This window comes from Coregonus clupeaformis, unplaced genomic scaffold, assembly GCF_020615455.1.
Source record: "Coregonus clupeaformis isolate EN_2021a unplaced genomic scaffold, ASM2061545v1 scaf0152, whole genome shotgun sequence".
Classification (NCBI taxonomy): Eukaryota; Metazoa; Chordata; class Actinopteri; order Salmoniformes; family Salmonidae; genus Coregonus; species Coregonus clupeaformis.
The window spans coordinates 440,237-467,012 of record NW_025533607.1 but is presented as its reverse complement, the minus strand read 5'-3'; the positions used below and the strand labels follow the sequence as shown (position 1 = coordinate 467,012).

General features: G+C 43.0%; 2 protein-coding genes across 3 annotated transcripts in view; one reads left to right on the top strand and one right to left on the bottom strand.

The window, feature by feature from the left end:
- Positions 1-3,035, top strand: part of LOC121555806 (CD2-associated protein) — a 30,588-nt gene extending 27,553 nt beyond the window's left edge. The window contains exon 14 of the mRNA XM_041869657.1: positions 2,902-3,035. Coding sequence (XP_041725591.1) covers positions 2,902-2,940 — 39 coding nt within the window. The 3' untranslated portion in view covers positions 2,941-3,035. The remainder of the gene's footprint in view (positions 1-2,901) is intronic.
- A 4,694-nt stretch (positions 3,036-7,729) lies between these two features.
- On the bottom strand, positions 7,730-26,408 carry LOC121555800 (protein eva-1 homolog B-like). 2 transcript variants are annotated; one of them, XM_041869651.2, is made up of 4 exons: positions 26,076-26,408; positions 11,955-12,106; positions 9,698-9,797; positions 7,730-9,452 (listed from the first exon to the last, which is right to left on the bottom strand). In XM_041869651.2, exons 3-4 carry the CDS (start codon positions 9,762-9,764, stop codon positions 9,022-9,024), a joined length of 498 nt encoding a protein of 165 aa, XP_041725585.1. In that variant the 5' UTR covers positions 9,765-9,797; positions 11,955-12,106; positions 26,076-26,408; the 3' UTR covers positions 7,730-9,021. The 2 variants fall into 2 exon arrangements, with proteins under 2 accessions (XP_041725585.1, XP_041725586.1); XM_041869652.2 differs by lacking the exon at positions 26,076-26,408 and adding an exon at positions 23,925-24,129.
- Positions 26,409-26,776: the final 368 nt, after the last annotated feature.

The window sequence follows — 26,776 nt, the reverse complement described above, 5'->3', positions numbered from 1 at the left end:
TATAGCGCAGTGCACAAAGGACTTTTCCCCAACGTTTACATGGTAAACACTGCACACGTTGGACCAAGCTTAAATCACCTTTAAAAGTCTGTTATAGTGTGCCGTGCTTTAACATGCCTTGCATTGAATCCCTGTCTTTGGATAGAAAATACGTTTTATAGTGATGATGTTGTATATTTCATTGACAGAACAACACAATTGAATGTGGGCCATGTTTCTCAGTGCTTATTTTCCTGTAAAAGCATATTTCTTATTTTTATGAGCATGTTTGGGAATATTTTGAAGCATAGTGTTTGCGGAACATGAGTCAACTGAACAAACTACTTGTATCTTTTGTGCAAACTGCCATTGTATATAAGAGTAACTATTTTGTGTCTTTTTTAAATATAAAATATTACCTGTCCAAAATACTATTTTGTGTTTCCTTTGTGCCATGTTTTATGGAAATACAGGCTTCCAGTGACTTAGCAAGCAATATTTTGCAACTATTCTGCAATGCTGCATGTATCCATTGGGAGGCGCTTTTGTACTACTGTTGTGAATTCAGTGCTGCATTGTAAATGGCTTTCAGTCCACAAAAACATAACTATATTAGTTAATTCTGTATAAATGTACCCTTTTCTCATTTTTGGATGTGTCTTTTAGAATAGGTGCTAGGGGGTCACACTTGTGGTCTAAATGTTAACTTAGTCATACACAGGGTGAAGTGAAACTAATTAAAACCTTGAAAATACAAACACACTGAAATTAAGTGATCAGCCAGTGAAGCATGTCAGTATTATACTTTTGCAGCTGGATAAAAGTGGTTGCGTCAGTCACACCAGAACAATAACTTATAGCATACTGAAACTGAAAACAAGACTTATCACAATGAACAAAAATAGAGGATGAAGGAAGAAAAACAAGGAGAGATTTACTGTTGGATATTTGATGAGATTTGATGATCAGTATTTGTTGTTACCATTTTAGGCCTTTGGCTTCTCTTGAGTGAGCCCTATAGATCTGTTTCCCCCGTCTCAGCATTGGCGACATGCTTCTAGCATGGTCCGGGAAGTCTGTGAGCTGGAAAGCACATCTGGAGAGCATCTGGAACACATTAGAGAGCGTGGGCTTCTGAAACTGTCATGGGAACAAACTATTTTTAAAAACGGCAATGAATACGGGTGATGGGGTGCATATTTCCTCTCAGGCTAAAACTGCTAGTGTAACATGAAATAAACTAAAGTAAATAAATAGGGTTTGTTGGTACGGCAGTATTTCTTTCACATAAGGCCTATTGAAAGTGATACATCCTTATGGACCTGCAAAGACAACTGAAAATTGTACTTCAGATTAGATTTTTCATAAAACATATTTGATAGGTCATCATTCATAACTGTTACAGCACAGGCATTTCCATTAAACACATCAATTTTGCAACTTTTACTCCAGAATCATCCAAAGAGAAAATAGACAGCCTTTTCATTCGTCCAGAACAATCTTTTTTAGAGGGAAAGAGTTACTGTAAAAGAGGAGGGATTTGAGAGAAGAGCAATGGTATCATCAGGAGGCATGGAGCCAGAAATACGATATGGAGGAGGGTCAAAGGTAAACTAAAATTAGCCTTTATAAAAAAGGGGCTGAAACGGACAGAAAGAGAACAGTTTTCCTCTTTTCTGTGGAGAGGAAATGAGGGATGAGGAGAGGGCATGAGCTACATAGATCAGCTGGTTAACCTCCAGAAAATGACAACAAAGCCCTTTTTTAAATGTGTCATTGCGTAGATAAGGAGCCACAAGTCACAAACAGTACAGTTATCACTGGTGACTGTCATATCATTCAAAAGACAATGGCCCTTTTTGAATGCCTGTATCAATCATTCCTTCCTATCTTCCCTGAAGTAATCACAGATCTGACTTGGTTGCATTGGTAAAACTAATAGGGTGGTAACCTTGCTTCCACTTATCCAATCACTTATAGATAGATTCGTGCTTACCTCCAGGAAACGAGGAAGGAAGGATGCATTTCTAAAGTCTTCAAACAGGGCCATGGTTTGTTTTTCCAAGGAAAATTGAACTCTAGAGATGAATGGTTTGTGTCATTTTGATTTGATTCTCAATTGCAAATTTGCCCATTATGCTAGTCTATAGAATTGTCTGCGGTTCAGTGAACAATATGACATTGGGGAGGAATAGAGCGTGTGTGCTGCTGTAGCAGTAATTATTTTTGAAGTGGTGTTTTCCCAAATCAGTCACTGAACCACAAATTACAGTCTTACCCCTTCTACAATGTTCAGATCCTCTTGGTGGGCGAGTCAGAAACTTTTCCCACACAGTGTTGTGGTTCTCTGTGTGGTCCATCCTAATTGGAGTTTCCTCATATTAACTTTTTGGAAGTCCTCTTTGTCTCATTCATTGATTATTTTCATGTGTTATTCTTCAGTTGTTTAATTGGTATGAGTCAAACCCAACAAACATTTAACGTTGCTACAACGTTAGGGACATTGATGGAGAAAACAATAAAGCTATTCATTGAGAACTCATTGACAATAGATGCCCTTTTTCAATTATTTACATTTTACATTTGAGTCATTTAGCAGACACTCTTATCAAGAGCGACTTACAGTTAGTGAGTGCATACATTTTCATACTGGCCCCCCGTGGGAATCGAACCCACAACCCTTGAATTGGAATTTCAGTTTACTGGTATCAGCCACACTAAGATATCAAGTCGTTCTAAATAGATTACTCATTCAAATTATATTACTTTTCATTTTATTTATTCATAGCATTGTACTCGACAGGGATATCAACATGTCAGTTTTCACATCAGTACCATAGAGTCTGCTATAAAGCTAGCTTGATCCATGGGCCTACAGCTTTTGGAAAACGGCTCACTAAGCGTGTCACTCTCCCCATACAGGTTACATGGAGGAGGGTAAGGCTCAGATCATGCCTCTGACCGACAAGATCCAGGAGCATGCTGAGAAGATCCAGGAACAGATGAAGCCCTTTGTCAGTGAAATCGAGAAGCAGGTCCACGTCCACCCCATGACTGACAACATCCAGGCCCAGTTCAGTCCTCTGGCTGACAACCTGCAGGCCCAGTTAATGGACCTGGTCGACAAGATGCAGGCCCAGTTGAAGCCTCTGGCTGATGACTTCCAGGACCAGATGGAGCAGCTCTTCCAAACCGTGGTTGACCAGACCAAGGCTCCCCCCAGTAAAGCTAACATAACATCCCCCTAGTTTGGGTTCACTTTTGGTTCAGCTCAGGCCATAGACGGGAAAAAACATTTCCCATCTCTCTGTTTCACCTGTGTCATGTCCATCTAACTCCTTCTCTTGACATCGTCTTGAAATGATGCAGAAATTTCACCAGTAAAGGGGTTGAAAGGTTGCCATTTTGTCTGTGATTGTTTTCTCTATATAGATGGTTCACGTGGGCACATTGCAGATGAAATGAATGCACTGTGTACTGTCATGTAAGATCAAAGGTCAAGTTATGAGGTTGAAATTAGATGAATTTCTGGGCGGAATTTGATGGGAAGTGCTTATTGAAGTTCAAGCAGTATTTGTTTTTGATATACTGACCTTTGGGCCAGTCCATCATATAGCTTAAGCCCTATTTGTCAATATTCTGAAGTAGTTGTTTGTATTGGATGGAGTTTAGATTAATTGTTATACAGTGGGGGAAAAAAGTATTTAGTCAGCCACCAATTGTGCAAGTTCTCCCACTTAAAAAGATGAGAGAGGCCTGTAATTTTCATCATAGGTACACGTCAACTATGACAGACAAAATGAGAAAAAAATCCAGAAAATCACATTGTAGGATTTTTTATGAATTTATTTGCAAATTATGGTGGAAGATAAGTATTTGGTCAATAACAAAAGTTTCTCAATACTTTGTTATATACCCTTTGTTGGCAATGACACAGGTCAAACGTTTTCTGTAAGTCTTCACAAGGTTTTCACACACTGTTGCTGGTATTTTGGCCCATTCCTCCATGCAGATCTCCTCTAGAGCAGTGATGTTTTGGGGCTGTCGCTGGGCAACACGGACTTTCAACTCCCTCCAAAGATTTTCTATGGGGTTGAGATCTGGAGACTGGCTAGGCCACTCCAGGACCTTGAAATGCTTCTTACGAAGCCGCTCCTTCGTTGCCCGGGCGGTGTGTTTGGGATCATTGTCATGCTGAAAGACCCAGCCACGTTTCATCTTCAATGCCCTTGCTGATGGAAGGAGGTTTTCACTCAAAATCTCACGATACATGGCCCCATTCATTCTTTCCTTTACACGGATCAGTCGTCCTGGTCCCTTTGTAGAAAAACAGCCCCAAAGCATGATGTTTCCACCCCCATGCTTCACAGTAGGTATGGTGTTCTTTGGATGCAACTCAGCATTCTTTGTCCTCCAAACACGACGAGTTGAGTTTTTACCAAAAAGTTCTATTTTAGTTTCATCTGACCATATGACATTCTCCCAATCCTCTTCTGGATCATCCAAATGCACTCTAGCAAACTTCAGACGGGCCTGGACATGTACTGGCTTAAGCAGGGGGACACGTCTGGCACTGCAGGATTTGAGTCCCTGGCGGCGTAGTGTGTTACTGATGGTAGGCTTTGTTACTTTGGTCCCAGCTCTCTGCAGGTCATTCACTAGGTCCCCCCGTGTGATTCTGGGATTTTTGCTCACCGTTCTTGTGATCATTTTGACCCCATGGGGTGAGATCTTGCGTGGAGCCCCAGATTGAGGGAGATTATCAGATTTCTTCAAACCAAGCTGCTTACCTATTGCAGATTCAGTCTTCCCAGCCTGGTGCAGGTCTACAATTTTGTTTCTGGTGTCCTTTGACAGCTCTTTGGTCTTGGCCATAGCTGAGTTTAGAGTGTGACTGTTTGAGGTTGTGGACAGGTGTCTTTTATACTGATAACAAGTCCAAACAAGTGCCATTAATACAGGTAACGAGTGGAGGACAGAGGAGCCTCTTAAAGAAGAAGTTACAGGTCTGTGAGAGCCAGAAATCTTGCTTGTTTGTAGGTGACCAAATACTTATTTTCCACCATAATTTGCAAATAAATTCATTAAAAATCCTACAATGTGATTTTCTGGATTTTTTTTCCTCAATTTGTCTGTCATAGTTGACGTGTACCTATGATGAAAATTACAGGCCTCTCTCATCTTTTTAAGTGGGAGAACTTGCACAATTGGTGGCTGACTAAATACTTTTTTCCCCCACTGTATTAAGATATATTAATTTCATTGACTGTGACCCCTAGGCCTACTACACATTAAGCTATCCAAAAATGATTTAAAAATTGCATTGTAATAGAAAAGGTTACAAAAACTAAGAAAAATGCTCAAATATGCAGTCACGATTACACATTTAGTGTAACTGATTTACACTGTGGACTGGGACTTAAGCCAAGCCCCTCGATGTCGCGGAAGCCATCGTCTATGATCTAATCCATGCACTCACGGCAGAAGTGGTGATCACAGGGGTGCGACCGCAACGCTGAGGAATAGCCCACCACGTAATTGAAGGAGGTGAAAATAATAATATATTTTTTTATAGTGCAATGCATAGTCCTAACCATCATCACGACATCACCATCACATTCTTAATCCCTAATCCTAATTATCCCCACCTCCACCACCATCATCATCATCATCACCATCATCATCAACTTCATCATCATCATTGTAAAAAAGGCCTTTCAACCAATCAGCATGCCCGAATGGACATTTGAGACCTCCCACTCCAGGTCTGTGTTATCATCTAGAAGTGTTTTTATGGCTTTATAATCATCATCATAATCATTGACATAATAGCTTAATAAAAATGCATTGCAATTTTTAATGGAAAGTGTATTGAAGACAGACCTAATTCAAATTCGATTTAGGCTAAGCAGTTTAACTATTTTGAATTTAATTTAGGCCTACCTGTCTTTAGAATCTTGTCCTCTCAACAAGGGAAGATAGAAAACATCTCTCTCCAAAATCTCTGCAGCCCCTTCCCAGGGCTGTAGCCAGGGTCTGAGTTTTAGTGAGATCTGTGGGGTGGGGAGACATTTTTGCAGTTTTAAAGCTAATTTCCTGCAACTCTACACATTTTGCCATGACTTACGTGGTCAGCGAGGGAGAGCTGACACTGGTCTGGACAGTTGTCCTTATTTCTGGCTGAGTTTTGATTGGTTCTTTCAGATTTCTTTATTTCCCTGGGGGGTTGAGACCTCATATTGTTTGGATTTGAAAATCCAACAGTTGTATTGGAAGGGGTACCCCTCAGTGGCTGTCCATTTAGGTGTTTGAGTGAGAAAGACACAGAGGTCTACCAATCAGTAAAAAAGCACAGCCCCCTTCATTATCGACAACTCGTGCTGACAACATCAAAAGAGCCTTTCCAGACTCTGAAGTCAGGAGGACTTTGAGTTAGGTGTCAGCCAGACTAATTACTTATGCCATGTCAGGGCTCTATTCAATCCGTAGCGCTGAAGATCCGCTTCATAGCGCAATTGACAATTAAAGGTAATTTTCCCGCGGTTGTGGAGAGCTCAATCGGTCAGCTCAGTCGGAAATTACCTTAACATTTTAACTAAGATTTTCTGCGATACTGATTGAATCCATCCCTTAATATGATATCTGAGTGAGAGTGACTAACAAAATCAATGGGGGCCCCCTGGAGGTCAGGGCACCTGGGCACGTGCCCGGTCGGTAATTTGACCATGATTACTTCAAGTTTAGATGGCTGGCTAGACTAACTATACTAATTTACCAGTCTAAAAAATGTTAACTGATATGGGCTAATTGAGTGACTGTCAGTGAGTGACATATAACAAGAGGAAAACTGCTAATGCACAACGAAGTTTCGAAATTGCACCATTTGTGTGCTACTATAACTCCCAACAGTAAGTTGAGACCCCGACAGAGTTCCCAATTATTATTATTTTTTAAAGCTAATTCCGGACCTCCGTGTCCTCATATGTAGCTACGGCCTGGACCACATAAGGGTTTAGCCCTGACCTCAACAGAGAAAACCTTACCAAGGTAAACCTGCTACCCTGTCTGCTTTTCCAACACATTGTGTACTTCGAGGAAGTTTAAGACATGTTACAGAAGTTCTTGGCTGGTTTCCTCTCCAAGTAATGCCTTCCTCCCCGCAACATTGGCCTGGCCTCTCTATACATGGGTGTCCAGCACAGTCAGATTCTAGAACTAAGGCTTCTGGCTGCTAGGTTGGCCAAAAAGTCGAATGGATATAAGACCTACCGGGCACACACTGGTTGAATCAATGTTGTTTCAAGTTTTAATGTCACACGCACAAGTACAGTGAAATGCCTTTCTTGCAAGTTGTAAACCCAACAATGCTGTAATCTATATAAATTATTGATTTGGTTCAACATCATTTCAATGAAATTACGTTGGACCAATGTGGAATAGACGTTGAATTGATGTCTGTGCCCAGTTGGTACACTGATAATTATATGTTTTCCTGTTCTTGTAGGTCTTTGTTGGAGGGCCAGGTCTTTATTTGGTTAATAACCTGTACAGCTAAAGCCCAAGAGCACCAAACTGGATAATGATCATACCCAAGATACATATGCAAATTGTGTTATTCATCAACGTTCAACATGATTCTGTTGGCAATCAAATAACCTTTTGTCCTGTGTTTTATTTCAGACAATAAAATAAGACTTTATTTCGTTTAGATAGACGACTGGGTTTTGCCAAAACATTTAGCAAACAAATCTGAGATTTCAAGATATTTTATTATAAAAATCATATCTATTTAGCATTTCAAGGCACACGTGGGAGCAATTGATTATGAATAACAATAAACAATGAGTGACCTTACAATCCATTGTAATTAAATGGCTCAACTGAGGTTTTTCAGTTGTTAAATTTCAGCCCTAGACAATCTTTATATTGTACTGTATATTTAAAATATATAGCCCAGTGACATTTTAAGAAAGAGCATTGTTTGTCTAAAATACATTATGTGTAACAGAAACAACCACAAGGCCTTTTGAGTTTAACACTTTAATTCTTTAATTTCCCTTAGTGTAAAAAAAAAGTCTGAAAACTGTGTCCTTAAACTGAACAGACTGAGCAGTCCAATTCCAAAATGACTTGACATCAGGTGAAAAATGGTCCCACTGAATCTATTTCTATTTACTTAGGCAAAGCTATTTCCTCACAGAGGTTTCTAAGACCACTCTAAAGCATTGAGGATCCTTTCCTGATATAATGACAAACAGTTCACGGAGCTGTCCTGCTGTAAACTCACCAGTGTTGAGGGAAACATGTCCCCATAGCAAACAAAAGGAAGTGACCTCTCATTGCAAAATACTTGGTCCCTACTCCCTACTCCCTACAGTATCTCTGGCTATTTGTCAATAGCTGTGTTAGTCCTTCCTTGCTCCCTTAGTGCTTTTCTAAGGGCAATACTTTATTCAGGCACTTCTCTACACTGTAGACTCCAATTATGATAAATGTTCCCATTCACATGCCTAGACCACACAGCAGCAGAACTGGTCTCAAAGGTGCCTTGTGGTGTACTGCCATTATGGCAGTGATAGTAGGTGACAAATGTTCATGGGGGAAATCAATTCACACAGAACACCACTATCACATAGTGTTAGAGTCAAGCCTTACACTTCGGGGGCCTGTTCAGAAGGATCTCACGTTACAGAACGTTCAGATAGAAACCTATCATGTAGAACAGATATGATTGTCTGTCAGGTAGAATAAGGAATTGTGTCAGCTGTATTCATTCTATTTCTATCTGCAACGTTCAGAATGTTTCACATCACTGAATACACCCCAGAACGAAGTAGCACGCCACTTGTGACCTGCCTGTATTCAACAGCACGAGTAACACCCCTCATGGGAATTGTAAGGTCTCCCTCAGGGGCACTGACCCACCCAGTGGTCTGATTCTAAGTCTGTCTTTGGCGGGTGTGGACCACAGTGTACCCCCTGATTCCATAGCACCATAGTTCTATATAGTATGTCCATTCAGTGGTCCCGTAGTACTGGGCGTTAGTAGTAGTGCACCCGACCTAGAGTGCCTGTTCCTGAACCCAGGATATCAGGCTGCCCATTCCTCCAGATCTCCCGTATGATTCGCTCCCTCTCCTCCAATCGCTGTGCCCGCTCCAGCTCCTCGGCCGAAGTGAACACGTTAACGCTCAGTGTCCCGTCCGATTGGCTGTGGTTGTGGTGGTTGTCAATTGGAATCTCCGTGGTGGGCAGGGGGGCGGGTGCTTCGATGTCGCCTTCCTCTTCCTCATCCTCGCTATCTTCATCACATTCGTCCTCACTGAAGTCCTTTAAGTGTTTCTTCTCGAGCGTGGAGGCCGGGATGTTGGTGCGGGGCTTGCAGGAGATCCGGATGACCAGGAGGCAGAGGGTGAGGACCAGGCCGAAACACACCCCGATCACAAAGTACAGCCCAAAGCTCTCCGGGTTCTCTACAGGACAGAAAAAGATAATTGGTAAATTCACCTAGTATAACAAAACACCACAATAGGTCAAAAAGTAATTGTGCTAGTAGCCTAAATCAGTATTGTTATGACTGGCACATTGGCCATTTTGGTTAATTGATTCATTTATGAAACTACAGAATATGATAAGATGTGCTATTATCATCATCACTGGTATGGTACTTTAAAAGCAATGTGACAACTACTGATGTTAAAGTGATTGATTGACTGACCTTTGATGTGTGCGTAGGCAGCTATGCTGTTGCTTAGGAGGTCCATCTCTTTCCTCTTGGCGTCCATGCTGATGATATGTCCAGTAGCCCTTTCTTACACCTAGAACAAATAACAACAACACACTGCATCAGAACTCCTTCTGATCTCAACTACAAAGTCCTGTATGCATGAATGTATGCATGAATGTCAGTTATTCCCACCGTGTATCACAGAAACTCCCACACACCCTCAAACAAACTGACACAACAAGATATTTGGCCAAAAGACACATGCTACCCTCATGCACCCCACAGCTACCCACATGTTACCCTCATGCACCCCGCCGAAACACTTGTTTTACGAGTGCCTCTTGTGCCACACTAGATGTTTTGTCTTTTGCTATTGCGCCAAACGCACTGACCACAGTAATTCTCCATAGTAACATTCAAGGGACATTTTCTCAAAAGTGGGGTTACAAGTTTATCAACTTTCAAAGCAGAATTACTTTCTCATTGTTCCTCAACTGTATTATATGATATACAATTTTCTAGCTCTGAGTCTCTACTTTTATCCAATGTAAAAAAACACAATTTCAAATCTAGCTACATAAGACCGAATCGAGACGGTCGGTCACATATGTCTTTGGGTGGGTGCGGACAAGGCCTCCTGGTCCAGCTGTGGCAAACAAAAGCTCCACTGTTTCGTCCTCAAATACCAACAGCGCAAACTGGGATCATGACACATTTGGCACATGGTCCTGCCTGTGAGCCGTGACAGGCCTCTACAGTGAGGGGCCAGGGGTCAAATCTCTCCTCAGAAGCCAATGAACAGCACTTCCTCCAACGAGCCTCCCGGATCAATGTGGGCGAGGCCCTTTGTGTTGTTTTTACAGTACCTGGTTTGTTCACCCTTTCAATTTCCCTGACTGAAACAAATGGGTGAAGACCCGGAGGACCTGTGTTGTTGTTTAACTATCTATTGTGGTCACACTTTTACTGCCCCTGACTGAAACAGAGTCACTGGGAACAGATTAGAGTTTTCCTTTTTTGATCTTGTTCTGAAGGCAGCTCTGCCTGGAAAGCAGAACCAAATGTGAATGATTAAGTTTAGGCAAGTCATTTGATTGGTTTAAGTTAGACCACTGGAGAACCAATTCTGGCTCATCCCTGGTGACGCTTTCTGGTTGTCTGAGTCTTTTCCTCAGCGTTTCCTGTTGCTCTGTTTGGCTCCATTGTGTTCCTGCAGGCCCTCGCTGGCCCGGTCATTACTCCCTCGCCTCAGACTCCGCAGGAAGTCTAAAAAATCCCCTCAGAGAGAACCTTGCGGTGCCACGCCTCACCATCCAACAAAAGTACTACGCCTGGTCTTGCTTCTTCTCCTATGTGGTCTGTTTTTATTTTCTGTCAATTACATAGGCTAGGCTATAAAGGCGAGCCCCTATGCTACCCCTGCACTTTCGAGAGAGAGAGAGAGAGAGAGAGAGAGAGAGAGAGAGAGAGAGAGAGAGAGAGAGAGAGAGAGAGATAGAGAGAGAGAGAGAGAACCTGTTTCCAATCTGAGTGAAAGGCTGGGTGGATTCACCCATAGGGAACACTCTATCCACAGGGTCATGTGGTTCCTGCTGCGTCTCTCCTGCATTTCCTGTGCAACCCCCTCTCTTGTCATAGCCCTTTCCTGCTGACTGCCCTTTTCTCGTCCGCTCCGCTATTGTTCTCTCTCCCCCCCACCGACCCGCCTTGATGACATCATCACATGGGACATGGAAGGCACATGGCACAGGAAAGCCAAGCGGTGATAGATAGGGACACAGGGGCCCAGCCAATAGGAGTATCCCTGAACCTTTCGATGTGTTAGCATGTTAGCATTAGCCTCCGATCCCTTTCATTCTACACGTGTTTTGTGTTATGGCTCCCAGGGGAACAAACATGTTGTTCAAGTATGAAAAGATGGCTGGCTCTAGCACAGTCACATACAGTCACATTGTTCTCTGTCACCTCAAAATTGTTGGGTGATCTCTTCAGAATCTATGGATTCTACGCTAATGTAAATCCCGATGATATTGTGCTGTTGTTTTCACACTCATTTGTTAATGCAGCATTTTAAAAGGATACAAAAATGCAACAAAAACATGGGTCAACCATATGTATTGTAGCTGTTCATAGCACATGCCTGACTCTTTTAAAAAAGCACAATACTCTTTCTCTTGCTCTAAGATATAAAGATAGGCAATAAGAAGTACAGACAGATGTACACTTTGTATTGTATCATAAATCTTACCATAAAATGAAGCTGTAGAGGTAACTCTTCAGTCCCAGCTCATGGTGGAAGTAGAGAGGGTTGCTGAATGATTGAGCCTCTCGCTCTCTCTCTCTCTCTGGATCTATACCCGTGCCCTTTGCTCCTCAGGCCGAACAGTTCATTTGGCCGCCCTGAGACAAGAGCAAACACACAGACACTCACACAGCCGTCAGCCTACATCAGATCCAAACTCACTGAGGCGTTTGCAATGCAAACAATGACAGGCCCTGTGCTGTTGCCGAGGGATACACAATCCGGCAGCAGACAAGATACAGGCTTAGCTTTCAGTAATACAAAAGTTAATATTTGGATACGCAAACACATAAGTATACAGTGCATACTGTATAAATACAGTTTACATACACATATGTCCGAAAGGCATGTACAACAATGATGAAAAATATATTATAAACCTTAAAACACTGAAACACTGCACTTGTTGATGTATGGAGAATACATAACAATACATTATGTGCAGGGAGACAGACACTTTTTTTTTGTGGATTTGTCAATGGTGTTTCTAATCAAACATGACAAAGAGTGAATTCTCTCCAGGTTTTTGTGTACTCCTAAGCACTGATATGTTTGAAGTAGTCAAAGCTGCTTACAAGGGATAAATACAAGTATATAAAATATCTCTGATAAAGTCACGGGCTGATGTTTTCCTGGAACAGTTTAACATAGAAACTTAAGTCTCATCCCATCTCTGACACATCAAACCACTGTGATATCCTCAGAGCACGTTGTCTCCAAGAAGTAGAAATCCTAGTCTATAAACCCGACCGGCACAGTATATCTCACAGAATATGAGCAGCTCTTTAAATGCCAGGTGGGGAAAGAGGGCTGTGAAAAATGCTGTTCTGTGAATTTTCACAAACCCTTTTTGTGTTGAGAGGAAAAGCCCAGTGCCAGCTTGAGTTGGTTTAGCAGAGCCTCTTTGCTTTCCAGTGCAGATTTAGATCTTGCTGACTCTTGGCAGACCCAATGTACACTAATGCTGGGCCGAGAGAGTGTTCGGGGCTATCAGGGACACAGGCAGTGGTCACCATGGCAGCATCTCTCCACTCCAGGCCACTGAGTCAAATGGTCAGTCAGTCCCCACGGGAGTGAAACGATGAGCCTTTGTTTTGGACAACAGAAACGGGATCCATCCGCACACTCTTCCTGTTTTACTTCCTTCCTTTTCAATTACTGTAGCTTGTGTTTAAACAGACAAGGTCATCTTTCCCCCAGCACATCATTCCTATAGCCTGGTCCCAGATCTGTTTGTGCTGTATGTATAGCCAACTACAGTCGTTGTAATTGCCAAACAAAAACAGATCTTGGACCAGGCTACCTAAGCCTAATCCTTGCTGTTGGAAAATATTCATCATCTAGGCAAAGCAGCCAGTATCCGCATAGAATACTGTCTAAAGAGCTTTCCAATGCAATATTATGCTTTGGTCTCAAGGGTAATATAGTGTAAGGCCAGAGTGACTTCACCAGTTCGCCAAGGTCATGGCTAATGATTGGACTGCTAACTGGGCCTAACTGCTCTTTTCTCACAGTGGAATGCACCAGAACAAAATTCGTCAGAACTCAGGCATCTGAGAAGGGTGGTTAAAGACAACCAGAGACTCGTTTTCCCCGGGCGCCGATGACGTGGGTGACGTGGATGACGTGGATGTCGATTAAGGCAGCCCTCGCACCTCTCTGATTCAAAGGGGTTGGGTTAAATGCGGAAGACACCTTTCAGTTGAATGCATTCAGTTGTACAACTGACTAGGTATCCCCCTTTCCCTTTAAAGCCAATCTAAACAATAATTAACCTGGGCCTGTTGTTTTGCTGTGTTTTTGTTTTACCCTGAGGAGGAAAGTATTAACAGACGTGCTCTCCACCTCCCTCAACGCACTATCCCATGACTCAAACTTCAGTCATGTTCTCCAAGTGACTTTATTTTCCATAGCAGATGTTGCAATGCCCGTTGACTGCTGGAGAGAAAAACACTCTTCACATATGTTTCAGTATTTCTGCAGTTTTGGGGACCTTGAATGTGTGCTGAAAATGTTCTGGCATATTAGTCCCTTCAAGAGCCTCTAAATAGTTTAAAAGCTAATTGGATCATTCTGCCACTACAAAAAAAGTAGACACAAACACACTAAGAAAAAAAGGTTCTCAAAGGGTTCTTAGTGGTTGTAGAATTCTACATGAAACCAAACAGGGTTCTCCTACACAGACATGCCAAAGACCCTTTATGGTACTATAACCTTTTTTTGGAAATGAATGGAGTCACACTCCAAGCTAATGTTGCGTGAGAAGGCTTCAGCTTTGATGGCCTCACTCATAGATTACATCACCTCACATGTGACCAGATAATGCCTGTCATTCATTCCTAACTGACCTCATATCCTCAGTTCAAACAATTTGAACAAACAATCCACTTCCTGTGTCCTCAGTCACATGGTGGGCATCATCAGTCAACCAATGACTTCACATTGAAGCCAATCAGTTTGTACTTAAGAGTGTAAGAAAAGTGTATCTTGACACCACGTCAAGATACAAAAACAATGAAAAGTTCATCCAAGTCTCAAATAACTGTAAGGCCTAAGTATAAATAGTGTTGAGACTGACGCCAAGGTAAACAACATGTGGTGTTGTGAGGCCTGGGAAGAGGTCATTCTCTATTTCTGACTGACAAATGTTTGCTTTGGTTGGGAGGACAGAGGAACCAAATGAAGGAAAACCCTGTCTGCTACGTTGTGTGATATTTTTGTTCTTATCAACCAAGTTTTCCCCCATACATCCGGTTGTACTGTCAGTCCGGAACCCAGTCCAGACAAACACCCTCAACTCCCACTCCTTAAATTTGACAAACAACAAAACGGCAGCCCCGCCACTTGGTTTGCTATAAAGCTGATCATGCTGTGGGGGTGCTTTGCTGCAGGAGGGACTGGTGCACTTCACAAAATAGATGGCATCATGAGGAAGGAAAATTATGTGGATATATTGAAGCAACATCTCAAGACATCAGTCAGGAAGTTAAAGCTTGGTCGCAAATGGGTCTTCCAAATGGACAATGACCCCACGCATACTTCCAAAGTTGTGGCAAAATGGCTTAAGGATAACAAAGTCAAGGTATGGAGTGGCCACCACAAAGCCCTGACCTCAATCCTATAGAACATTTGTGGGCAGAACTGAAAACGCGTGTGCGAGCAAGGAGGCCTACAAACCTGACTCAGTTACACCAGCTCTGTCAGGAGGAATGGGCCAAAATTCACCCAACTTATTGTGGGAAGCTTGTGGAAGGCTACCCAAAACATTTGACCCAAGTTAAACAATTGAAAGGCAATGCTACCAAATACTAATTTGAGTGTATGTAAACTTCTGACCCACTGGGAATGTGATGAAAGAAATAAAAGCTGAAATAAATCATTCTCTCTACTATTATTCTGACATTTCACATTCTTAAAATAAAGTGGGGATCCTAACTGACCTAAGACAGGGACTTTTTACTAGGATTAAATGTCAGGAATTGTGAAAAACTGAGTTTAAATGTATTTGGATAAGGTGTATGTAAACTTCTGACTTCAACTGTATTTGATTGCGTTGTCAACGAGTGTGAATTGAAAGTGAAATCAAAACAATCTTTGAGCCATGTAAGTGCATTTTGGTTAAAAGTTGGGTGAAAAAATACCAACATTTTTGGGGGATTCTCCCAGTTTGTGCCCAGTGGGCAGTTTAAAATGGTTCACTTAAAACCCCCAGAAAGTTAATCCAAGGGTAATGTTTGGAAACCATCTTCACTGGGTGGCAATCCTGCTCGCTGTTCGGAGGAGAAAAGGAAAATATCATTTTCTAAGTTTGAGTCTCAGCTCAGTGGAGCTCCCCATACTCTCAGCTGGCAGCCATCTTTGGGGTCAGCTCCACCTGGTGCTCAGTGTCACTGAACCTGATGGCAAACACATGTCTGACTGGGCTCGAACTGAAATAATTCCCCCCACAGTACGAGTCCATGGCCAGGGCACGGTGCAATGGAAAACAGCACCAACACTTAGCAAAGCTTGATCCCCAAGATCCCATGTCAAGAGAAAACAAGAAAGGAAGATGCCCTTACAACCCTTCACGGCCGTCAAGAAAGACCAGCCGCGCTGGACAGAAAATGCCTTCACCAGATGCCTACCCTCTGAATGCTTTTGCAGGCACAAGCGCGAACAGAGCCCTAGCTCTTAGGAAAGGTGTCCGTGTTTATCGGTTGGAACGTTACCGCATGCACCTTTGCCTGTCTGTCACAGGGAGAGTATCATGGCTAGAAGGGATACAGCTTCTGTCTTTTTCTTTTTGTGCATTTTAGCTAACCCTAACCCTTTTCTTAGTCTTAACCTAATTATCCTAACCTGCTATGTAAATTCTCCTAACCTGCAGCGTAAGTTCTCCTAACCTGCTACAAAAAAATTAAATATGACAAAAGCTGTATCCCATCTAGTCAAAACCCAGAGAGAGCTAGAGCTTGAAGTTCCATCAGGCTTTTCTAGACTTGGATGCCGTCCTGCCTTGGTTGGTGGGTTTAGGTATAGACAAAGCCTGGGAGACCATACACTGGCATGATTGAGGCCACATGGTAAATTATTTGACAGAAAGCTGTTAAAATAGGAAAGGTATGGAAAAAACCATCCAGTAGATACCTCTGTGATACAACTTCAGATTATGAGCATCTAGGGAATAGCCATTAACCTGCTTTTCTGCTACTTACAGAATCTCACATCATGGCTTTCTGAGAAAAATGGAAACAAAATAAATCAAAGCACTCTACAGGCCTCTCAATTCCAGCATACAGCATGTATTCTGCCTTCATGTGCTCAAAACAATGAATAAATTACTCCTCAGTGGTCCATTTGATCCCATGGATCATTAATCCCAGACAGATATTCTCTCTCAGTAGCAGAAACAGAAATCAAAGAAACAAATAACTTTTTAATGAATATTGTCAGGGGCAAAGTTGATGAACGCTATACAATTGTCCTCATTTTACACTCAAACTCAAAATGACACCAGCTATGTCTCTGATCTCCCATGACAGAGCTGTTGGACTAGGCTATATCTGTGTATAAAAACAACAAAATTTAATTAAATTCAAATCTGGGCTTTTTCAACTCACTGAAGACCTATGCCAGGCAAACCACAGAAAGAGCATCCATTGTGCCAGGGAACTTTTGCGGCCGCACAGAAATTCTAGGTATCGAAAATATCCCTTTCCCTCTGTGGCTCAAAGTGAGTCATTATGGTGAGGAAACAGGCGTGCTCGCTCCCTTGTGGGAGCTGTATTTTTTCATGTATTTTCTCATTCTTATTCAATTATGGCTACACTCCCTAGATAAATTCCTACTCAGGGGCTGTTAATGTGATCTCTCAGACGTGGAGAGGAGTACCATGGTTAGATACTTTATGAGTGGTTTATAGTGTACAAGTATCTGGGGAAAAGGGCTTCTGTTTGGTAATAGGAGTGAAAACTCTTGCCTCTGAGGTTGGTCCCTGTCACTATGTGGCTAGTTAATCATTTAGGAATTTGACTTTAGACTCAATTAACAACAGCTTTTTAACACTGTAGCTTTCAAGGACCATAACTTTCTTCTCAGTCAAGGCATTATTAAACATTCTGATCTAATTCACAGGACAGGTACTCAATAGGAAGTTGTTTTGGTTTCTTTATGTCATACTTCTCTACATGAGGCCATGATTTCATTTAAATGTAGAGTGCCAAATTCACCTCCACTCCAACTTGGTTCAGCAGAGAAGCCTCTATGTTTTTCAGTGCGTATGTAACTGCATCCCGTGACAAACCGAAGCAGGCATTTTAGTGACATAAGAAATTATCCAGAGAGCAATCTCTTTACCCCGTGTGGATTGGGCTGGTGGGGGTATGGGGAGTAATGGAGATACGGGCTCATAGGGGTGGGGGTTAATAGTGGCCAGATGTGGGGTTGAGGGGTTTGATGGTAGACAGAGACAGAGTGCTGCTCTCCTATGGAAATCCAGAAGAGAAAACACATGCTCTATCTCCATATCGACTTTATCATATGTGCTCCATCTCTATCCAGGACATTTATGCTCTGAATTGGAACTTAATGAGTTTGTGTGTGTGTGAGAGAGAGAGCGTGAGTATGTGTGTCTGTGCATACACCCATATGTGTGTTAATTTTTGCTCCCTCGCAATCACCCCTGTGCTTTCTCAAAGCACAGTAACCCCCAGGTGATCCCCAACCTCAAGCTCCAAAAATAGAGTTGTGATCTCTGATCGATCTGGGCCAGCCTGCACCAGCCGACCACAACCACACACTGTATTCATTACACAGGACTTGTGATAACCCTATGACACAAAACGTGTTAACCCTTTCCATGGGTGGCTGGGCATAGTTAACCATGTCCTGTCTACAAACATATAGAGCTGGTTTCCCGGACATAAATTAAGCCTAGCCTTCTGGGAAAGTGGCCCGTGGTGTCATCTTTAGTCTGTATGGTATGACTTCTTTAGTTCGTCAGGGTACAGTTTTTTTCTGAGCTTGACAAACGACTTGTTTGGTGTTTTTATTTTATTTATTTCACCTTTATTTAACCAGGTAAGCCAGTTGAGAACAGGTTCTCATTTACAACTGCGACCTGGCCAAGATAAAGCAAAGTAGTGCAATAAAAACAACACAGAGTTACATATGGGGTAAAGAAAAAAAACATAAAGTCAGAAAATACAACAGAAAATATATATACAGTGTGTGCAAATGTAGCAAGTTATGGAGGTAAGGCAATAAATGGGCTATAGTGCAGAATAATTACAATAGTATTAACACTGGAATGCTAGATGTGCAAGAGATTATGTGCAAATAGAGATACTGGGGTGCAAAAGAGCAAATTAAATAACAATATAGGGATGAGGTAGTTGGGTGGGCTAATTTCAGATGGGCTGTGTACAGGTGCAGTGATCGGTAAGGTGCTCTGACAACTGATGCTTAAAGTTATTGGGGGAGATAAGAGTCTCCAGCTTCAGAGATTTTTGCAATTCGTTCCAGTCATTGGCAGCAGAGAACTGGAAGGAATGGCGGCCAAAGGAGGTGTTGGCTTTGGGAATGACCAGTGAGATATACCTGCTGGAGCGCAGACTACGGGTGGGTGCTGCTATGGTGACCAATGAGCTAAGATAGGGCGGGGATTTGCCTAGCAGTGATTTATAGATGGCCTGGAGCCAGTGGGTTTGACGACGAACATGTAGTGAGGACCAGCCAACAAGAGCGTACAGGTCACAGTGGTGGGTAGTGTATGGGGCTTTGGAGACAAAACGGATGGCACTGTGATAGACTACATCCAATTTGCTGAGTAGAGTGTTGGAGGCTATTTTGTAAATGACATCGCCGAAGTCAAGGATCGGTAGGATAGTCAGTTTTACGAGGGCATGTTTGGCAGCATGAGTGAAGGAGGCTTTGTTGCGAAATAGGAAGCCGATTCTAGATTTAACTTTGGATTGGAGATTCTTTATGTGAGTCTGGAAGTTGAGTTTACAGTCTAACCAGACACCTAGATATTTGTAGTTGTCCACATACTCTAGGTCAGACCCGTCGAGAGTGGTGATTCTAGTCGGGTGGGCGGGTGCTAGCAGCGTTCGATTGAAAAGCATGCATTTAGTTTTACTAGTGTTTAAGAGCAGTTGAAGGCTACTGAAGGATTGTTGTATGGCATTGAAGCTCGTTTGGAGGTTTGTTAACACAGTGTCCAATGAAGGGCCAGATGTATACAAAATGGTGTCGTCTGCGTAGAGGTGGATCTGAGAGTCACCAGCAGCAAGAGCGACATCATTGATATACACGGAGAAAAGTGTCGGCCCAAGAATTGAACCCTGTGGCACCCCCATAGAGACTGCCATAGGTCCAGACAACAGGCCCTCCGATTTGACACACTGAACTCTATCTGAGAAGTAGTTGGTGAACCAGGCGAGGCAGTCATTTGAGAAACCAAGGCTATTTAGTCTGCCAATAAGAATGCGGTGGTTGACAGAGTCAAAAGCCTTGGCCAGGTCGATGAAGACGGCTGCACAGTACTGTCTATTATCAATCGCGGTTATAATATCGTTTAGGACCTTGAGCGTGGCTGAAGTGCACCCGTGACCAGCTCGGAAACCGGATTGCATAGCGGAGAAGGTACGGTGGTATTCGAAATGGTCGATGATCTGTTTGTTAACTTGGCTTTCGAATACTTTCGAAAGGCAGGGCAGGATGGATATAGGTCTGTAGCAGTTTGGATCTAGAGTGTCACCCCCTTTGAAGAGGGGGATGACCGCGGCAGCTTTCCAATCTCTGGGGATCTCAGACGTTATGAAAGAGAGGTTGAACAGACTAGTAATAGGGGTTGCGACAATTTCGGCGGCTAGTTTTAGGAAGAAAGGGTCCAGATTGTCTAGCCCAGCTGATTTGTAGGGGTCCAGATTTTGCAGCGCTTTCAAAACATCAACTGTCTGAATTTGTGTGAAGGAGAAGCGGGGGGGGCATGGGCAAGTTGCAGCAGAGGGTGCAGAGTTGGTGGCCGGGTTAGTGGTAGCCAGATGGAAAGCATGGCCAGCTGTAGCAAAATGCTTGTTGAAATTCTCGATTATTGTAGATTTATCGGTGGTGATAGTGTTTCCTAGCCTCAGTGCAGTGGGCAGCTGGGAGGAAGTGCTCTTATTCTCCATGGACTTTACAGTGTCCCAAAACTTTTTGGAGTTAGTGCTACAGGATGCAAATTTCTGTTTGAAAAAGTTAGCCTTTGCTTTCCTGACTGCTTGTGTATATTGGTTCCTAACTTCCCTGAAAAGTTGCATATCGCGGGGGCTATTTGATGCTAATGCTGTACGCCACAGGATGTTTTTGTGCTGGTCAAGGGCAGTCAAGTCTGAGGAGAACCAGGGGCTATATCGGTTCTTAGTTCTGTATTTTTGAATGGGGCATGTTTATTTAAGATTGAGAGGAAATTACTTTTAAGGAACAACCAGGCATCCTCTACTGACGGAATGAGATCTATATCCATCCAGGATACCTGGGCCAGGTCAATTAGGAAGGCCTCCTCGCTAAAGTGTTTTAGGGAGCGTTTGACAGTGATGAGGGGTGGTCGTTTGACCGCGGACCGCTACGGACGCAGGCAATAAGGCAGTGATCGCTGAGATCCTGGTTGAAGACAGCTGAGGTGTATTTAGAGGGTATATTAGTCAGGATGATATCTATGAGGGTACCCATGTTTAAGGATTTAGGGTTGTACCTGGTAGGTTCGTTGATAATTTGCGTGAGGTTGAGGGCATCTAGCTTGGATTGTAGGATGGCTGGGGTATTAAGCATATCCCAATTTAGGTCACCAAGCAGTACAAACTCAGAGGATAAATGGGGGGCAATCAATTCACATATGGTGTCCAGGGCACAGCTGGGGGCTGAGGGGGGTCTGTAGCAAGCGGCAACAGTGAGAGACTTATTTCTGGAAAGGTGGATTTTTAGAAGTAGAAGCTCAAACTGTTTGGGCACAGACCTGGATAGTATGATAGAGCTCTGCAGGCTATCTCTACAGTAGATTGCAACTCCACCCCCTTTGGCAGTTCTATCTAGACGGAAAATGTTATAGTTGGGGATGGAAATTTCAGAATTTTTGGTGGCCTTCCTGAGCCAGGATTCAGACACTGCTAGAACATCAGGGTTGGCAGAGTGTGCTAACGCAGTGAATAACTCAAACTTAGGAAGTAGACTTCTGATATTTATGTGCAAGAAACCAAGACTTTTGCGATTACAGAAGTCAACAAATGATAGCTCCTGGGGAGTAGGAGTGATACTGGGGGCTACAGGGCCTGGGTTAGCCTCTACATCACCAGAGGAACAGAGGAGGACTAGAATAAGGATACGGCTAAAGGCTTTAAGAACTGGTCTTCTAGTGCGTTGGGTACATAGAATAAAGGGGGCAGATTTCCGGGTGTTATAGAAAAGATTCAGGGCATTATGAACAGACAAGGATATGGAAGGACATGAGTAAAGTGGAGGCAAACCTAAGCGTTGGGTAACACTGAAAGAGATAGTATCTCTAGAGGCATAAATTGAGTCGGACTCTGAGTGTATGGGTGGAGGGACAAAGGGGCTAACCAAGGCAGGTTCAGCTAGGCTGGGGGGTCTACAGTGATATAGTACAATTATAAATAACCGAAACAACAATAAACTAACCATGTTTGGGCTGAGGCTAAACATAAACAGGATGTAGTACCGTAAAAAGGAACAGTCTAGCAGATATCAGCTGTATAGCTGAGTTATCACAAGGTCCGGTGGTGAAGCGCCAGTGAGCAAGAGGCCACGGCTAGCGTGTGCTACGTCCGTTTTGTTGTAGCCAGCTGGTAGCGACGGAAAAACTGATATGTTCTGGGTCGACAACGCGCAGTGCTGACTGTCCGAATATCCGGCGATCAATGTCCAGTGATTAAAACCAATCCCGCGGAAAAAAAAATCAAATGTTCTGGGTGAAACACCGCCAGCTGTGGCCAATAGCAAGTAGCTAGTTCAGTAGCTAGTTCAGTTTAGTGAGTAAGCGTGTGCTAACGGGCCAGGGCTAGCAGATGGATGGAATCTTCGTGGTTACGTCGTAACCACATCAGACGATTTCGTCGGCAGACCAGTCGTGTAGGATCGGCGGGCTCCGCGTCAATCCTAGGTGGTCCCGTCCAGTTGATAGAGAGGTAGATAGCCGGGAGATGGGCCTAGTTCAGGTTGATTAGCCAGACCACAGCGTCCGTTTTGTTGTAGCCAGCTGGTGGCGATGAATCCGGAGTTAAAGGTCCAGTGAATCAGTGATTCCGGCGGAAGAACTGATATGTTCTGGGTCGATAACGCGCTGTGCAGACTGGCCGAATATCCGGTGATCAATGTCCAGTGATTAAAATTAATCCCGCGGAAAAAAATCCTATGTTCTGGGTGAAACACCGCTAGCCGTGGCTAATAGCAAGTAGCTAGTTAGCTGGCTAGCTAGTTTCAACTGGAGATTCTAGATTCTGGATAAAAGGTAAGTCAATAATAGAATCCGTTCCACATTGAGTGAGGCAGGTTGCAGGAAAGTATATTTTGTAGAAGGATGAAAAGTCTGATAGGGAAATATGTACGAAAAATACAAAAAACTGGGTATTTACAGGCTATTTACAGACACACGACAGAAACAAGACTGCACTACTTCGCCATCTTGGAATGTACCAAGAGGATGGTGTAGTGCATAAATATTTGATAACCGACCTAAACTATGATTTAATCATAAGATTAAGCTTCTGAGTACAGTGTCTCTTATTTAATGCGTAATCAATTAATACTAGAGATACTTTACAGACGTCACTGTACCAGTTTCTGTGTGCTTAACCCTGTCATCTTGTTTTTTATTCCTTCTTCACCATATAGCTTCTCTCTTCCCCCAGATTCCCATGTAAAGTTTAAACAAATTCAACCTTAAATCCAGGGCTTATTTTATGTTCTTGGACATTCACATGTGTGTGTACAGAGAGAGAGGTACAGAGAGAGAGGGGAGGCTTAGGCAAACCCTAGTGGATTTAGCATGTCAAACATCCCCCTAAGTCTGAGGAGACCAGGGAGAAGCCTTCACTAGAAAGCATTGAGCCTTTATGAGACAGCAGTGGTTTTAGTAGGAGTCTTGCTAAACACAGCTTCAGAGATAAATCCATCCTCAACCTATTATTTGTCAATGGCGAATCTGAATCGAATACGGTCTTGTTGGCTTTACATCTGAATAGATTAGATGAGGGAGTTCATAGCTTTTGCGTCTCTTTCAAAACACTTTTACAACATCTAATGGCTAGTGGTCTACAACATATAATATGCTGTATGCCCCACTTCATTTAGCTAGCATGTCTCAAACTCTCTCTCATGTTACACAACAAACCAACCATTATACCAACACAAATGGGAGAGGAATGTTTCACTCACCCTAAGAAGTTGTCGGATGTGAGTTACTCTATCGGTGTCTGCTAGGCGAGAATGGCAAGACCAAGGCAATGGCTTAAATGGGGATACCAAGGCACCATTACAGGATGGTAGTGGTAATCAAGCAAATACACCACTCGTAAAATACACCACTCATCTTGATCCAGGGCTATGTGTGTCTGTGAAAGCACTCTGAAGCACTCTGTTGTCTCCTGTGCAGCAGAGGGCTAGGCAACTGGTTTAGAGTTCAGACAAGCGTTTCAAGTCAAGGATTGACCTGTGACTCCTTAGAAGCCACAGATAAGGCAAAAACCCCAGTGATAAAACATGGGGCAGTGAGATTGAGGAGAACAAGAGGATGGTGGGGAACATAGCTGGGAGAGGTCAGATACAAGTCAACTGTCTCAAACATGCTTGAGGGTTAAAGGCATTCACACTTATCCCCTGTTATATGTCACTTTATCAGATTGACAAAGCGAGGCACAGCAAACAGCCTGCCCACTGATATGCTAATTAGAGGGGACCTCTGAGAATGGCTATCTCCTACTGATAAGAGGAGCTGACCACAGCACTCCAGTGGAGACGGTGTGTGCATGTGTATGTGTGTGAGACAAAATCATTATTTCCCCCAAACACACACGTACGCACACACACAGGACCCCTATATGTTGACGAAACGGAGGCCTGCACATTAGTGAAGCATGACGCTCTCACCTCGGATCCCCCTGATCGTATTACGCTGTTGATGAGGCCCTCATCAAAATACAGAACGCGGCAGCATGTTTGTATTTATTGAAGCAAAAGTCACTTATCACCGCAAGGTTAGCCACTGTGCAGCTAGCTGCATAGGAAAACGGACCAGCCAGGGAATGCTCATTGACTCTTGCTGCATCAGCCCTGCTCTCTGGCACTGATCCATCAGATACATGTTGTAACCACACACACTTCATACTGTAGCTCTTGTTGAGACACTTGTTGAGATGCTCAAGGGTGAGCATTGCTTCTCTTGAAGACAATCCAACAAGAACAGTATAACCCCTATGAATGAGCCTGAATCACGTAAAGACTTTTCCCGGAAGGAAGAAAACAAGGTACAACACACAGTGCTGGAACCTATAGCTGTGTGTTCTACTGAGTGTACTGACTGAATGGATGGGAACCTCGTCATCATTACAGTTTAAAAGCGTTTTTAAAGTGTTCCCAAACTTGTGCAACCACAAGAGGGCTTCAAAACATGAAACAGCAGGCACTCATTGAAACCCCACTGTAACTAGACACACACCACAGGTCGCACCCACATGGAAATGTAATTAGCATAATAAAAAATCCCCATAAAAATCACAGTTTAAGCTAGAGATATCCGTTTGTTTTGCATTGGATGCATCTCAATCCACCGCATCCGCCTATGTTGCACTTCCACATCTGCGGTGAAAGGTGACAGAGCTAGAGCGGTGTTTGTCAGACCATGAGACATCACGAAACCAGTCTTCCCAAACTATTATGACCCCTCTTTGGAAAGATGAGACTTTCACGAACACGATGGTGTTCTCCGTTTTGCTCTACGACCCCCCACAAGCGTCTTGGGACTCGTCTGAAGTAGGTACAGCAGATCTGCCAACTTCTGTCTGTAGAGTTTGGGCTACACACTAATATGATACCAGTTGAAAAAAATGAATGGAAGTATGTATATATAGAGACTGTTTAGTGCCAAAAATAAGGGGTTAAATACATATATATATATATATATATATATATATATATATACAAATGTTTCCTGATCTTTCTTAAATCTCTCAGATATAGGACAGACACTTCAGAACAAACTTCCTTTTGATATTTTTTGGGGACTATCTGTTGTTCCATGTAGTGAATCTGTTATTCAATGCATTTGTATGGACTAATAGCAGGATTTTTTAAATAGCAAGGTTCTTAAAATTCAAAATCAAATAGCAAAATGATCCTTGGTAAGACCTTAAAAAAATTCCATATAGGTTAGTAGAAACCCCCCCCCTCGACTTAGACAGGGCATAGACTATTATGGGCTTTAAGGGAAACGCAAAAAGTTACAGCCTTTCAATTGTAAATACAGTGATATAAATACCTCGTTGAGGTTTATATGTTATTGTACATACACAGACGGGTTGTCACACTCACCAAGTAAGTAGTGCTGTCAAGGTGTCCTCTTAGGAAAGTTAATTCCTGTCAAGATAAGGTAAGGCTCAATGCTATCCTCAGTCAAAACAGTCCACTTCTCGCCTCCAGGTTGGGAAAATCAACACAACAAGCAATCCTGACTTTGTCAATCTTGCCGATTCCCTGTGTGTGACTACTACTGTTCTCCAGTCCTGGAGCGTGTAGAGAAGCCTATAGGGAAATGGTGGCAACTTTCTCTGAATAACAGACTTTCCCTCTCCCTCCCGGTCTCCACTCTCTCTGCCAGCAGCAAGAAAAGGTGTCATACAATCCCTCTCAGAGAGAGAGAGAAATAAGGAGGAAGGGGGAACTGCCCAAAATGAGCAGGGTTTGGGAAAGAGGGAGGGAGGGAGGGAGGGAGGGAGGAAGGAAGGAAGGAAAGAGGGAGGGAGGAAGGGAGTAGTGGGAGGGGAGTTCTTCCCCCTCATTCCCTCTGTTAAGGAAACGGGCAGGAAAAGCACAACCCCTAGACAAATTAAGCATGATTTTCCACACCGAGTACAGCATGACAGCAAACACGAACAAAAACAAACACAAGGCATGACAATGATGGATTGTTGTTTACCTTTGGATCCATTTATAATAACTGCAGATAAGAAACAAAACATACTGTATTGCAGCTTAAGCCTTTTAGATTTAAAGATGAATGGGAAAGTGGAACG